Here is a 14,978-nt window from a genome sequence, read left to right as displayed (position 1 = left end):
ACTGTGCACTTGTTCCATCCAGGCTCATCGCCTTCGTCCCCATTACAGGCAGCCAGATAAATGGCACTAGACAAAGGGATTTTAGGCTTCGCTGAAAGCTAAAGGTCGAGGTCGGCTGCGGCGACGTCGACGCAGTTGGCAAATTCCTGTGTCTTGTCCCTCTTCATCATCGTCATCTGCATAATTCATTGCTATACTTTGATCCCGGGGCCACCGTTGGACGTTGGACGTTGGACGTTGGAACTTGGAACAACCACCACGACCACGACCACCACTATCACCAAGGATTGCAGCTTCGCAGTAACTGCTGCAGGAAACCAGACTCTTGAGCAAGTATTCGCGCTGAGCATTGAGTTCACATTGAGAACGGGCGCGGGCCCAGTGTGCGCCATCAATATACTCGCTTCAAGTGAGACGTACCATCTAACATCCGCTCGTATTTCACACTGGTCGAGTAAATTTACGACATCATGGAATCCTTCATCCCTATGGGCGGCTTTCAACTGCCGTTTCAACGCCGACTCAGCCGCCTCTACAACGACACCAAAAAATCAAGCGACTTTGTCAAGGAGCCCGTTCAAAATGAAGAGGACCCGGAGATGAAGACACTGCATCGGAAACTCCGCATCCAAAAGGATCGCCTCGTCAGCTGGGGCCTTGAATGGTCAGACCCGAGCCAATCCACAGAAATTGACGAATCTCTCTCCAAGGCCGGCCTGAGCGAAGTCGTGGGAAGCATCATGTCCACCATCAAAGACATCCTGGCCGAGGCGGAACCCCTTTGGCAGAGCTCGAGGCATGTTGTTGCTTCCAGCAGGGCATCGCCGGACAAGAAAGTCCCCCTAGTTCAATGGGACAAGACTCGGTTTGAGGACCTTATTCGCGATCTCACTGCCTCAATCGACACCCTATATGACTTGTCGCGGACGAGGTCGTCAGGATACTTTCCTAGACGCATGTCCAAGACTACATACAAGTCGCTGGCTGCCGATGAGTTTAGACCATTTGAGTCGAGTCGTATGCAGACACCACAGCACATCGACCCCATGACGCTCACGTTTCTGGGACCCAAACAGGAGGATGTATCCGCAGTCCCTCCGAGGCAAGTCGTCTTCATGAGCAAGATTGCATACTCCGAATTGACCCAGGGCACTACAACCAAGGCACCATGGGCCCCTCTACTCCTAGAGTATGCCACGTTTGACTCGATTTACTCCGTGACTGGAATTATGCCCCCAATGTCGCGATTCGAAAAGTTGTCGTCTGGCCTACAGCAAGATCCCCAGCGTGCTCCAGGGACCTGGACGGGACTACCGCGTCTCTTGGGATACTTTGAAGACTTGGAGAACTCACGAATCGGCCTCGTGTACAGGCTCCCGCCTTCCTTCAATGCCGTCTCCTTTGAGCCACGCACCAAGAACCCGCTGTATAATCTCCCGACGTTGCATGACCTTCTCTCTCGCCAGGATGAACCACCCTTGGAAGCAAAGTTCAAATTGGCCTACAACCTCACCAATACCATCTTCGACATGCACGCTAGGGGTGTCACCCATGGTAACCTGGCTGCTAAAAACATATCTTTCGGCAATGCTACTACGGAAGGCGCCAATGCAGGAGATGGCGTTATTGACATCCGCCGACCTCTTGTATCTTCATTCGACATCTTCCCAGAAGACGAGGTTGCTTCCAAGCCGTCGCCTTGGAGACATCCTTTGGATCCTCACAGCTCACGAGGGTCTCCCGTTAGCAGGACTACGGATGAGCGTGTTCTCGAACTGTACTCACTTGCCATGGTGCTGCTGTCCATTGGCTTGTGGACGCAGCTTGAGGCACTGCTCCCCAACTCGACGTCGACCATTGTTCCTGCATCCACTTTAGATCGATTAACAGTGAAGTGCGGGACACTTTACGTGAAAGCGGTCCAATCCTGCTGGCACGCGGTTGATGATGAGTTGAATGGACAATCAGGCGGGGAGGTTCTCTTATCCGCGATACAAACGCAAACTACACGGTTCCTGGAGACTTGTTGCATTTTGGATGGCGTGAGTGATCTCGAGCAGCGTCTAGACCAGGAAGTGCGCGACACAACCGTGACGCAGCAGCAGCAGCAGCAGCGGCTTGAACCTACCAAGGATACCAAATCTCCATCGGGGTATCCTGCAGACAAGAAAGCCTCGGTGCCGCCGCCCGACTCTAAACGAAGGCTAGTGGGACACGTAGACCTGGCGGGGGAGGATGTCGACGGTACAGAAGCCTTGATGACTGATTTAGCCTTGTCCTCGACTAACATATTGGCAGATGCTCCGGGCAAGCAGAAAATGAGGCTATATCCTCATGTACCACTCCCGCCCGATGTTGTCGACAAGTGGAACACCATCTTGATGCCCCAAATCAACCAGGCTCTTCGCCACTTTTATCGAAAGCACCCCGAATCTGTTGAAATCTCTTTAGAATCAGTCGGGACGAGCCCCCAGGCTGCGCAGCCGACCGTCTTGGTTGTTTGTACCTCGGTTGGAAAAGTCCGCGCTATTTTGAAGAAACGAATTGGCGAACTCTTTGACGGCACGACTGGATTCTCACTCAAGGTGTGCCGGGGCCACGTTCTCCGGTCCCGGCGCTTCTCGAAATCAGTTTTCCGGTCCATGGCCCGAGCAAATGCCGCCGGCGGCGACAGCGAGGACGAGGTGGAGGCAGTAAATCCGCAATATCAGAAATACCCAGGGAATGGAGCCAGCATTGGCGCATGGATCGGCGACCGACATTTGCCGCCAGTTAGTTTCGGCGGCCTTGTCATGGTCGATGATAAGCCGTATGGCATGACGGTCCATCACATGCTCGATGACCCGGACCCGGACCAGGCTCAAGTAGACACCCTGCGTAGCAGTGCGGCTCCAGGCCATGACTGGTATGCTGGGTTTACGGAGGGCAGCGGGGATGATGAAGATTTTGCGTACGAGTTGTCAGACGCGGAATCTGAGCCATACTCTGAAACCGACATTACTAGCGACTACGGCGACGATGAAGAAGAAGAAGAAGGAGGAGAAGACGAGTTTGAGCCGGGTGATATTCCAGGAATTGAGCCGGGATGCGGCGACGGCTATGTGGTAACGCAGCCAGCTTTGGATGACGTCGAGGAGGGCTTCTATCCTTGTGCAGAAACCAAAGACGAAGACCACCTTGACACCTACAGCTTGGGCGAGGTTTATGCCTCGAGTGGCATCCGCCGCAAGCAGGCACAAGGCCTGATCCATGAAGTGGACTGGGCGCTGTTTGAGTTTGCCGACGGCCGCCTCCCCGGGGAAAATGCCATGCCTCGTTGTGAGGACGGCAAACCTCGGCCAGATTCGAGCGACGATGTGGCCAAACTACGGCCTACAACAGTTGCGCCCTCATCTTCGCTGCCGGGGATGGAGGTGCAGTGCGTTGCTCGAACGAGCGGCCTGCAAAGCGGTCAAATCCTGCCCGCCCTGACCAGTGTGAAGATATATGGCCGATGCTCGCCAAGCCACACGTATCAAGTTGCAAGCACGCCAACGGCTGGCGAAGCCAAGTCCAAAAAGTCCAGTCCGCCCATGGGCTTTCCTGGCGACAGCGGAGCTTGGGTGGTGGACCGTCGCCACGGCCAGCTGTGTGGCCACGTACTGGCCTGGAGTTCGCGGAAGCGAGTTGCCTATATTTGCCCCATGGACGTCCTCCTGCTTGACGTCGCGCAGACGCTCGAGGCGTCCGAAGTGCGTCTTCCAGGAGGTGAGCCTGTGGTGACGCTCGCAGACCCCAGCCAGTACCACGGCGCGAAACAATCGAAAGAGGGCGAGGATGATGATGACGACGACGACGACGACGAAGATGACCTGAGAGACTTGGTCGAGTCCGAAGACGACGACGATGCTCCGGAATTGGCTCCGGTTTCATCAAGTGCAAGACAGGGCGACGCGGAAGGCTCACCCACCTCAGCCAAGGGCTCTAGTCGTCAAGAATCGTCCAGTCCACTGCGACTAGAGACGTCTACTGAGCTTCGAGGACTCGCAAGTCGGTTGGAGGATCTCAATATTGCGAGAACGCGGAGGATAGGGGTGAGCGGGTGATGGCCAGGCCATTCCTCTTCCTTGGTTGTCTGCAACTGCGGAATTGAATGTCAATACTCTGTACTAGGACACTCCTTCATTCACGGCAGCCAATGCAGGCGTGCAACATGGGAAATTGTAGTTTTTTTTTTGTTGTATACCCTATTAGCCTCAACTTCAAGTCAGGCAGCGTAGCGAATGGACACTCTTTGAGTTGTACTTTTTTCCCCCAACCTCAGCCAAGAGCATAATAAGTGTCATCACATAAAGTCGTCTTCCCAGTCCGCCCCGCGATCGCGATTACTCGACCCCGCCATGTTCTCCTCGGTAAACATGTCGTCGTACGCATGGTCCTTAGCCCACTTCCTCTCCTTCCACTCCTGCGCCTGCCTCGCCTCTTCTTTTCTCTATTTCCAAAGGTCAGCCTGATCAAAGGGGGCGAAGGGGCGCACGCACCCTCGTCTGCGCAGCGGCCTGCTCCCTCCGCCGCAGCTCGGCCAAGCGCTCGTCCCGCAGCTGCTTCAGGTCCGGCCTCTGCTCGACCCTCGTCCGGTTGAGCCGGTTGACAATGGGGTTCTCGCGCGCCGCGACGAGCACGCGCCTCACCTTGCGCGCGTCCTTGAAGGACACTTGCCCGACGTCCATGGACCCGTCCTTGCGGAGGTTGGACCACGGCGTGTAAATGACGGCCACGTTGTCCTTTTTGTTGCCTTCTGGCAGTCAGCCTCGGCTACACTCTCTCGCTCTCTCGCTCTCTCGCTCTCAACGGGAAATTAAGTACCCTCTATGGAATTGGCCTTTGTGAGCTGCGCCAGGTCCGCGAGGAGCGCGTCGGGGAGGGCGTCCCAGCTCTGGCCCTCGCGCATCCGGAGGTAGACGTGCGCGCTGGAGAGCTTGTCGACGTGGAACTGCGACGCGCGGCGTTAGTTGTGGTGATACGGCAGCGGGAGGAGAGGCAGGCGCCCTACCCAGACGTCCTCGTCCCAGCCGTACCGGATGAGGTCCTCATCTGGGAAAGGGCGTCAGTTGAGACTTTGCGCGGAGGCGGGGGCGAGGGGGCGGCGACGTGCTTTCGAACTTGTCCTTGCCGACGTAGATGAAGCCCGGGGGCTCGACGGCGCTCGAGGTGAAGTAGTAGACCATTGTGGGCGAGATGCTGGCAAGAGGACGGGCGGACGGACGGACGGACGGATGGTGGTGGTCTCGCGACGAGGCGGGTTGGAAATTTCGACGGGGTGCGGTTTGCGGCTCTGGGTGGGGGTCGTGGTGGCTAATGGCGGGCCGCGCTTCAATGTTGCTGCTGTGGTTTTATTTTATCGATTACTGGTTGGTTTTTGTGTCACCTTGAGATGAATGATGATGTAAGTATGATATCTGGGAATATAGTATTCGGCTACATTAAGCCAAAAATAATAGAAGACTAAAAAATATACTATTTATATTAAATTATTAAAAAAAGAAATTTTTTAAAAGGCCTAGATAGTCATGTAAAACCACTGGTAACATTTGAACACTACGTGTAAGCCGTACCAGGCTAGGACCGTGACAAGCAGTGAGAATAACAGCGAGTACACGCATCGAGATACACTAAACACACCAGCCCAGGTGGTAGTCCATGACCGCGCGCCGGCAAAGGCCATCAATTGATCGCGACAGCCTCAGCCACTTACAGCGTGGAGCAAAATACACGTCATGCCGGCGACTCACCTCGAAAACTAACTAAACCATGAATACCAAACTTTATGCCAGTAACTCACTTTAAAAACTTAAAATACTAGTTGACCTGTAGCCATACACAATGTATATATCAGCGAGGCCTGCCCTCCCGCATTCCAAGAATCCACCCCGTCCATCTCCAAGACCTGTCTTTCTGCTATCAAGTCCTACTGCAAGCAACCATTCGTCAGTCCCTGCCTTCAATGTTTGCAAGCTCCCGGAAGCACTGCAACCACTTGCTGACATTGGCGACAGCAGTCAAACCGCACAACAACACGGCTGCCTCTACACGTCAATGGCAGTTTTAACCTCCGCAATAAGATAAAACTACCAATATAGTGTTACTTGGCAGCTTTTTTGTTGGCCTTTTTGGCTACTTTTTTTGTTGCCTTATTCGCCCCCTTAGATGCTAGTCTAGCAGCTTCTTTGGTGCTTTTTTCCGGCTCCGCTCTTATTCCAGCCTTCTCTAAATCCGTGATAGCTTCATCGGGTGTCCTGCTTTCCTAGGATCAGCATTTTTGTCCTTCTCTGTTGTAGAGGGCATGCTGTTGATACCGGCCTGGCATCTTTTTCGCCCTCTTTGTATCAAGTCGTCAGCTTTGCATCCGTGAAGCTCCAAATGCCACAGCAACTTACTACATACTTCTCTGGTAGTAGCTACTGGGGAAAAAGCACCAAAGATGCTGCTAAACTAGCACCCGAGGGAGCTAATAAAGCAACTAAAAATAGTAGCCAAAAAAGCTAATAAAAAAGCTGCCAAATAGCATAATATTAGTAGTTTCACCTTATTCCGAAGATTTTATTTTATTATTTTTTCTCGTTTTAATAACTGACAAATTAAGCAGTGTGTTTTGACAAACCCCCGTGGTGCACATTGCCCCGCGCACGTTGTTCCAAGCCGCACGAACGGCTTGTACGCATCGGCGTCCACCAGACATCACACGGCATCAAAGACAGTCCCGCTCGCAAAAAAAAGCAAAGAGGCAGAAACCGCAGTTCAGACTAGACTGGAACCAAGGCGCTTTCTCCGCCATCAAACCCCCGGGGCAATCGACCTGCCCGACTCAACGGATCAGGGGCGGTGACAGCCGAACCTGGTCCCTGGCACCTTTGGCACTTGAAACATGATCGATGTTGACAGCCCGGGGTAGGGTGTGCCCGTCACGCAGGGCGCCTCCGAAATATTTCGGAGTGGAACGGGCGTAGGTATCCCGGCCCGAAGCGCGTGGGTTGTCGGGATACTCTGACAGCGGAAACATGTTCGATGAAGAGGCATATCCCCTTTTTGGCAGTCGAGCCTCCAACGATGTACATCTTTCAAGGATTCGGGCCTATTAATAGTCATGCCTGTTGACGGATATATCCATCACCGCTGAAAGTCTACCAGAAAAGAAGTATCAGCAATTCCATTACGGGGTTGTTGGAGCCTTGACTGCTTTAACGGGATGGTGGGAGAAGAGGGCGCCTTGCCCGGTTTGTAGCTTCTTGCCTGAATATCGTGTACTGGGCCATGTTTGCAGCGTGCCGTGGTTTACACCATCTCACTATTAGACGCTGCCCAATCACGAGTTACCGTTGGCAACCGATAGGGCCGTTACATGTGTAAATCAAGCTTTATTGTGGCCGGCAACTGATTATGCCATGTGTGCGAGGAGCACTTCCTGCTGCCATTTGAATAAAGAGCCATGTGCTTGCTGCGTGTAATCCCGGTTCCAACGCCAAGTCAAACCATATCCCAAGTCGTTTCCCCACGTCCTGTTTCCATAATACATCGAGTTGTCGTCATTCTTATTGTAGCCACAGCGCCATTGTCCTGCGCGTCTGCCAGTCGCCGCCTGTCATTTAAGCGCGCCTGCTTGCCTGGCGATTTCCATCTTCTCCTCCTCTTCGGGTGCTACAAGACGACTGTTAGATACATGCGAGTCGTGACATGCGTAGCTCTTTCGAGGCACGCCCTCTGTTCGGTTGACTTACTTGGTATCGCACGAGGCACCGTGTTTCCTGTCGCGTCTATATCCCTGCTCGACACCTGTGTGACCAGACGGAGGCCTTGCTCCATTTTGTAAATGTCGGCACGCAGGTGAAATGTGCCCTCCGTCGAGATCTGCGACTCTGGAAAGGCAAAGAGGTAGCTGCCTTCAGAGTCGGGCCGGAACGCCCCTTGCGCGCTCTTTGGTCCTAGAAGAGCATCGCTGACATTCTCACCATTCTCATTCAACAAAGTAATGTTTGCCACGTACGTGCTCTGAGAATCGTCTCCCGTCTTGGATAGTTGGAGCAAAAACGGCGGGTATAGAGAGCCACCGCATTGTACCTTGACCGGTGGCTCGATGATGAAGGTGCATTCGACCGTGTGTTCGGGCATTATGTCGTCGAGACGCTGAAAGGAGCTTTTTCTCTCGGGTCCAAGTGAAGAGCTGTATAGTGCAACAGCGTGAATGGTGATACAAAAAGGTATGACTTCAAGTCCGCTCTCTGCTCTCGCTTGCAGTTTATATGTCGTCATCCGTTCACTCTTATCCAAGAGATTCCGCAGAGTTTGTCTCTTGTTTTCCAAGAGGCATGTGATTCGCAATCTAGGACGTTTGAGGAAACACGCACCGCAAGGACTAGGACTCCCGTGCAACACAGAAACAACGCCGAACCAGTCGCTAAAGATATCGTGAGACACGACCTGAAGAATGGTCAAGCAGGCTGTGAAGAAACAATCCGGGTAAGCAGCAAAGTGTCTTTGCCTCCCTGTCCGATGTTGCAAGCACACAGAAAGGAGGGGGATACAGTCTTGGGACAGCCAAAAAGTGCAAAATAAGTAACTTGCCTCGATGATGGTGTTACCACTGACCAGGCGATAGTACTGACTGGCCCCATGAACCCACAACAAAACGCCGACGAGAAAACAGAACAAGATAACTGGCCGGTAGGCGGATTTGAGTTCATTCGTTGTTTTGAAACGCACAGAGGGGACTCACAAGCCAGAAACTCCCCGGGAAACTTTTTCGGTCAATGAAATATATCACGATGGGGCAAAGCGGCTATTTTGCTCCAAGAGCCGTATCGTATCCTTTCGTTACACAAAAGGAATCCAAAACCCATCCGCGTACGCACAAGCGAGAGACTTGTGCGTTCGGCCAACCAAGTATGTCCAACGATTTTGGACAAATCCTTTCCAGGAAGAGCACGTTGGCAGACTTGGATTGCCCACAATTTCGCGTCAAATGCGAGCTCTCCCGAAACCTCAAAGGAAGTAAAAAAAGGTGACTCGAGACATTTTGGGAAAGACAAGCCGCGTTGTTCGATTTTTCGTTATTAAGAAGGCGATGGGTTCCCTCTCTTCTTTTTTAATTTTCCCATTCGCTGTGTATATTGTGATTGATCGCCCCATGGCTGCCCTGCAGGCGCATTTCTGTGTACGTTTACATGATATGCCGCCTTGTTTGCTTCGATTCACCCAGTACCATGTTCAAAGTAAGGATCGCAGAGTTCTGCTTCGCTGAGCAGGGGGCACATGTGGAATGGGGGTGTGTATGTTCGTGAGAGAGTGAGGATATATTCGCAACCAGGTTTACCAGGCCACATGACCCAATCATATTGCGTACCGACAAAGGTTCTCCAAAAGAAGAAAAACAAAAAGAAGAAAGGAGAGAAAGAGAAAGTCAACTCCAGGGCTCAGGTTCACAAGGGTCGTTTCCAACCAGCGGATCGACGCCTGTGTCACCATGCCCCGTTGGAAGGGCTTGTTTTAAACACAAAAGCTACAGCACCAAGGGAAAAACTGGGTTCAAGCTGTGACGAGATGACCAGTAATCCCACACCCCTGTATATGGCAATTGACGTTTTGCATCTGAGTTGCATCGAGACATGCCAGCCCTCTGCTCTTATGATGTTCCCTGGCTGGACCCACGGCGAAGAATTGGTGTCGAGTTGGTGTCATGAACGGGGACTCTTTGTCTCACAAAGGGGCGTCACTGCAGGCCAATATGCTCGCGTATGGCTAACAATGGGAATCGCTGTACCCAAGTAGTCACGACACTCCAGGTACGCAGTCGTTTTGCCTACTCGAGAGAAGCATGAAAACAGCGGCCACCAGCCCCTTGTTCTTTTGGTCGCCTGAGAAAACTGGCCTGTGCACGGATAAAACATCCAACGGGCGATATTTTGAGGACGTTTGTGGTGCTCGTTGCGAATTTTTGACCTCATTATTTGCTTTGTTTGACTGCGGCGGCTATCAAATTAGTCGGCTTGGTTCGCTTTCATGTTGACTGTTGGTCATTATTGGCCCGCCCACGACAGTTCGAGGCAGACCAACCACGTTGCTTGCTGAGCTCTCTTGAACGTGAGAGGGTGTAAAAAAAGAGGGCTTTCAGCGGTCATCCTCGTAGGACTACTGCTATTGACTCTTGTTATTATCCAACTGCGACCATATACGGCTGACTCGGTTCAAGCCCACGTTAAAACGACTTACACTGGCATGTCATCACCAGCCTCGGTGATGACAAGGATTGACTTACAAATATTAAAGTCACAAATACGGAGTACTAGTACCTGCTTTGCCTCGTCTACCCATGTCTTCTTGTGCCAGAATATCGGTACTGTGGCGTACACTAAATTTCGTCACCTCCGGGGCAATAGTACATTCGAGCCGAAGCACGTATCAAGCGAAATGCATCATTTCCCGCTGGACCCTGCCGTCGGGTTTTGGAATCAGGCGGGAGGACGCTGTGGTCAAGAAGTCGTCAAGGATTGAGTGCTCATGCAGATTGCAGAATCTCATCTGTACAGTAGTGGCCCATGCCGCGACGACAAAAACAGAACAACATGGAATAGTTGTGTAGATCCGGAAGATGTTGGTCCGGGGCAGCTGAACCTCACAGGGATGCTCCATTCAGATGCGAAAGACGTAAAAGACGACCAAACGCAATGGGGGAAAGCTGCATCTTCCGTACCAGTCGCAAAGTCGGATACCAGCTCCCTGGGCGAGGTTCTGTGTTCACCCTTACTGTCCCATCTCGATCAATGTCTTGGACTCTTGGCCCACATCGACAGGGCCGACAAATCCTTGGGAACCAACACACATACACCCCATGTCTCGCCCAGGTCGATCTCTCGCCCTTCTCGGTGCGGTGAAGAAGCCCCATTCACGTCAGTCTGGAAGTGTGCAGCTGAACAATATGGCTATATTCAGCAGCAGCTTGCGAAGTGTCGACGTACCAAGGGGAATTGCGGAATATCTTTACCCAAAAAAAAGTGCAACTTCGGCGCGCATGGCGTAAAATACTTGCCCTGCTGAGATGGCCTGTGAATATCAGACATCGCGATGAGACACGAAGCGGCGTGCCAGTCACAGGCGACAAGATTGTAGATGTTATGTGGGAATGCGATTTGATGGAACCCAGTGCTTCTGGAAGGTTTGAATCCTGTTCGACGCGCCATGTTGATCGCCATGCATGACCTGTCGGATCATTGAATTCAGACTAGGCTCGATTCTTCGGCCTTGCTCAGATTGGCATCTTAGTATGCAGCCCAAGACTGCATGGTTTGGTGGTGGGCCAGCATGGCTGTCGAAATGATGCTTGCTGGGGACTTGAAGCAGAACAGTCCTTTAGATGCTCAATCTTCAAGGCTTGTCTATGGGTATATTCAACCTGGAAACAAAGTTGCTTTTGTGAGGCATATACTGCGCTTTCTTTCGGCGTACTCTTCCTGTCCTTCTGTTCCCTTGGCTCTTGGTGTTGATTTATAGGGTAGCCAACTCCCGCATCACGAGTGGAAGCTGTCTCGATAATACCCGTCAGCGACCAAGTGGACGAGCCACTTCAAATCCCCTTGCCTACACTATACCAACCTGCCTAGGAAGGTCGGAGATCATCTCAAATATGCATCTTGTCCATTACATCAAGCCAATCAATCTCTAGGCAAGTCATCTTGGCACTTTTTGTCAAGCCGGTGGCAGCCGCTGAAGGTGGGTAACCAAGAAGCCACCGGCTGCCAGTCTCCGAGGTCCAACAGGTCGACGTTCGACTAGCAAAAGGGCCCTGTCTTGTAAAGCCCATGGTCGGGTAGTGTACCCTGCGTTTTCGACGAGAACACGCATGCAGCGCTGGGTATGCGTGGTGGTTGTTTTCCCATGGTCCGTTCATGTGGCATCAGAAGCTGGCCTTTGTACAGATGATTTTGTAATGGGAAATGACTGTCTGAGGTCGAGTGCGCAATTTGTCACGTTGCCCCGAGGTCGATGCCCCATCTGCGCCCCTGGTTGTGTTCAGTGTTCCGTCGTGAACGGTGGATCTCTAATCTGACTTCGGCCAACAAACATATCGGTGACACACAACTTCTTGGTTCGCACCGTATTGTACCAGTGCCTTGATGCCGTTGGGTCGGCGTACAATCGGCTGAGAAGATGGCAAAGGCGTACTTTGCGATGGGTGTCGATGCGTTATCAATGTCGCGAGCATTGAAGCGAGCATTGACCAGGGCGGCTGCTGGTCCAGCTCGAGAAGCCTCAACTTGGCCTGCTTGGCCTTGCGCGATCGATTCATCGTCTCTCCGACAGCTTCGACATGCGGAAAATGGAAAGCTCGGTCGTCGACAAGGGCGTGTGAGGCGTATGGCGAGCCACCGGCCAGAATCACAATCATATTGCAGGTTGTCTGGCTGTTTGGCGTGCGGATGTCGAATGGCCCCCACCAAGTTGGACGCCAACTCCGACTCCAACTCCATTTCCATCTCCATAGATCCCGTCGCTACCCCTCCAACCCCTCCATTCTGGCCTGCTGCTTTGCGTCAAGCTGCATGCCCCCCAGCTGTACGCCATTCCCGTTGTCTGCATTCTTCATCTCTCCCCGCGCCCTCCTCTTCTTCAATACCATCAAAGTTACCCTGGGGACTTGGCTGTATAAATCATCGCTCGTTTCTGCCTCTCCGACGGAGCAGCCTCTTGCATTCGACAACCCCTCCATCAAAGTCACGCAATCAAACTCGTTGTATCTCGTCCATCGTACCACAAAACACCATGGCCGTCGAGGACTTTGAGGCTGTTCTCAAGGCCAAATACCCCGGCAAGGCGCATGCCAAACGCGTAGTCGACCTCATCCGCAAGACCAAGCCTGATGCGAATGGCGTCATTTATCTCGAGGGCCGCATGACCAAGCTGCTGGAGGACAATGATTCTCCCGAGCATTTTAGGTTTGTCGCCTTCTCATTATTCTTTCATTTTTCTTTTACATCACTGCCGCACTGAATACACTGCATGTTCCAATCCAACTAACCTCTCCAGACAACGCCGTTACTTCTACTACCTCACCGGCTGCAACCTTGCCGACTGCTCCTTCGCCTACGACATCCAGTCTTCTAAATCAATTCTCTTCATCCCTCCCATTGACCCCGATGATGTCATTTGGTCCGGTCTTCCTCTCAGCATCGACGAAGCCCTGAGCCGCTACGATGTCGACGAGGTCAAGTTCACCACCGAGGTCAACTCCACCCTCGCTCACCTCGCCAAACAGAGCCCCAACTCGACCGTCTTTGCCATTGCCAATCAGGTCTCTGACAGCGTTACCTTCCTCGAGTTTGGAAGCAAGGACTTTGAGACTGTCAAGAAGGCCATTGAGGTTTCACGAGTCGTCAAGGATGAGTTTGAGGTTGCCATGATCCGCAAGGCCAACCACATCTCCAGTCTTGCTCACAAGGCCGTCATTGAGCGCTCCAAGGCTGCTGCCACTGAACAGGAGCTGTATGCTACCTTTTTGGAGCGATGTGTATCTCATGCTGCTCCCGAAATGGCCTACCATCCCATTTTGGCGGCCGGAAAGGCGGCGGCTACTCTGCACTATGTTGACAACAATGCTCCCCTAAAGGGCAAGCAAAACCTGTTGATTGATGCCGGATGCGAGTGGAACAACTATGCCTCAGATATCGTGAGTCCTAGGTGCCAAACATGCTCCTGTTGTTCCACGTGTTTTTTTAACAGACATTAGACGCGAACCTTCCCCCTGACTGGCACGTTCACAAAGGAGTCGAGGGACATCTACGACATTGTCCTTAGAATGCAGAAAGAATGCACCGAGCTCATCAAGGGCGGCATGCTCTGGGATGACCTTCACCTCCACGCCCACAAGGTTGCCATTGATGGATTGTTAGCTCTCGGCATTCTCAAGGGCGACGCCAAGGAGATCCTCAACGCCCGAACGAGCGCTGCCTTTTTCCCTCACGGCCTGGGGCATCACCTGGGCATGGACACGCACGACACCGGCGGCAACCCCAACCCCAACGACCCAGACAAACTGTTCCGCTACTTGAGATTGCGCGGCCACGTGCCGGCCGGTGCAGTTGTCACTGTTGAGCCCGGTGTAAGTTTTTTTGCCTGGTATCGGCTTGACAGTCAATTCTGACAGAGATAGATTTACTTTTGCGACTTCATCATCAAGCCATATCTTGATGATCACGTCCACAGCAAGTACATTGACGCTGCTGTGCTCAACAAGTACTGGGACGTCGGTGGTGTTCGGTAAGTTGTCAACCATGGGTATTGCATTAGTTCATATCCTGACGCTGATCCTGGCAGAATCGAGGACAATATCCATGTCACGGAAAATGGTTATGTAAACTTGACTACGGCCATCAAGGAAGTGAGCGATGTTGAAGCTGTGTCAGCGAAATAAGAAGTCAAAATTAAAACTGCGAGAATTGGATAATTATAGCTACAAATCGTCGTGATACAAGACCCCGTCGGCATGAATTATCCCGATTCACCGACATCTTTTACTTCTTTTCCGTCGTAGATCAAGACCGCGAACAAGCTCATTCCCATCGACAACAGAATGCTTTCTGGCATGATGTGTGCTTCTCATGACTCCAGCGCAAGTATAGAAGCACCCGTCACCTGAGCGCGGCAACGTCTGTGTTTCATTCCACTAAGCATGGCCTCTGCAAACAGGATGATGTGCGACCAATGCCTCGTATTCGTGGCCCGCAGGCAACTCCTTAAAAAACGTATCCATGACTGAAGCCGCCAGTCGTCTTTGGCCACACACGGATGCAAACTGGGCACAATTATGTGCATTGATGAATATTGACATGGACGCAGAATCTGGTGTTTCTTTTGATCTTTGTTCTGGGCTGGGATGTTTCTTGCCAGGGGTTGAGGCTGGGACGGAAGCTGTAGGTTCGGACTGCTACACGGGATAAACGGAGTTGTTGCTA

The 14,978-nt window shown here is 52.3% G+C and overlaps 4 protein-coding genes across 4 annotated transcripts; 2 read left to right on the top strand and 2 right to left on the bottom strand.

The window, feature by feature from the left end:
- Positions 1-470: 470 nt before the first annotated feature.
- MAA_00491 (HET-s/LopB domain-containing protein) lies at positions 471-4,085 on the top strand (the record flags this gene model as incomplete). Its single annotated transcript, XM_007818489.1, has 1 exon — positions 471-4,085. One exon carries the CDS (start codon positions 471-473, stop codon positions 4,083-4,085), a length of 3,615 nt encoding a protein of 1,204 aa, XP_007816680.1.
- Positions 4,086-4,324: 239 nt separating this feature from the next.
- MAA_00490 (coiled-coil domain-containing protein 25) lies at positions 4,325-5,207 on the bottom strand (the record flags this gene model as incomplete). The annotated part of the gene is made up of 4 exons (XM_007818488.1): positions 4,325-4,471; positions 4,521-4,774; positions 4,846-4,949; positions 5,143-5,207. 4 exons carry the CDS (start codon positions 5,205-5,207, stop codon positions 4,325-4,327), a joined length of 570 nt encoding a protein of 189 aa, XP_007816679.1.
- Positions 5,208-7,618: 2,411 nt separating this feature from the next.
- On the bottom strand, positions 7,619-8,145 carry MAA_00489 (uncharacterized protein; the record flags this gene model as incomplete). The annotated part of the gene is made up of 2 exons (XM_007818487.1): positions 7,619-7,674; positions 7,755-8,145. The coding sequence occupies 2 exons, from the start codon at positions 8,143-8,145 to the stop codon at positions 7,619-7,621; spliced, it is 447 nt and encodes a 148-aa protein (XP_007816678.1).
- Positions 8,146-12,789: 4,644 nt separating this feature from the next.
- On the top strand, positions 12,790-14,437 carry MAA_00488 (xaa-Pro dipeptidase; the record flags this gene model as incomplete). The annotated part of the gene is made up of 5 exons (XM_007818486.1): positions 12,790-12,962; positions 13,054-13,693; positions 13,754-14,125; positions 14,177-14,283; positions 14,341-14,437. The coding sequence occupies 5 exons, from the start codon at positions 12,790-12,792 to the stop codon at positions 14,435-14,437; spliced, it is 1,389 nt and encodes a 462-aa protein (XP_007816677.1).
- Positions 14,438-14,978: the final 541 nt, after the last annotated feature.

This window comes from Metarhizium robertsii (genome assembly GCF_000187425.2).
Source record: "Metarhizium robertsii ARSEF 23 chromosome Unknown MAA_Scf_3, whole genome shotgun sequence".
NCBI classification, from domain to species: Eukaryota; Fungi; Ascomycota; class Sordariomycetes; order Hypocreales; family Clavicipitaceae; genus Metarhizium; species Metarhizium robertsii.
The sequence above is the reverse complement of the archived record's forward strand: the minus strand, read 5'-3'. Positions and strand labels throughout refer to the sequence as shown.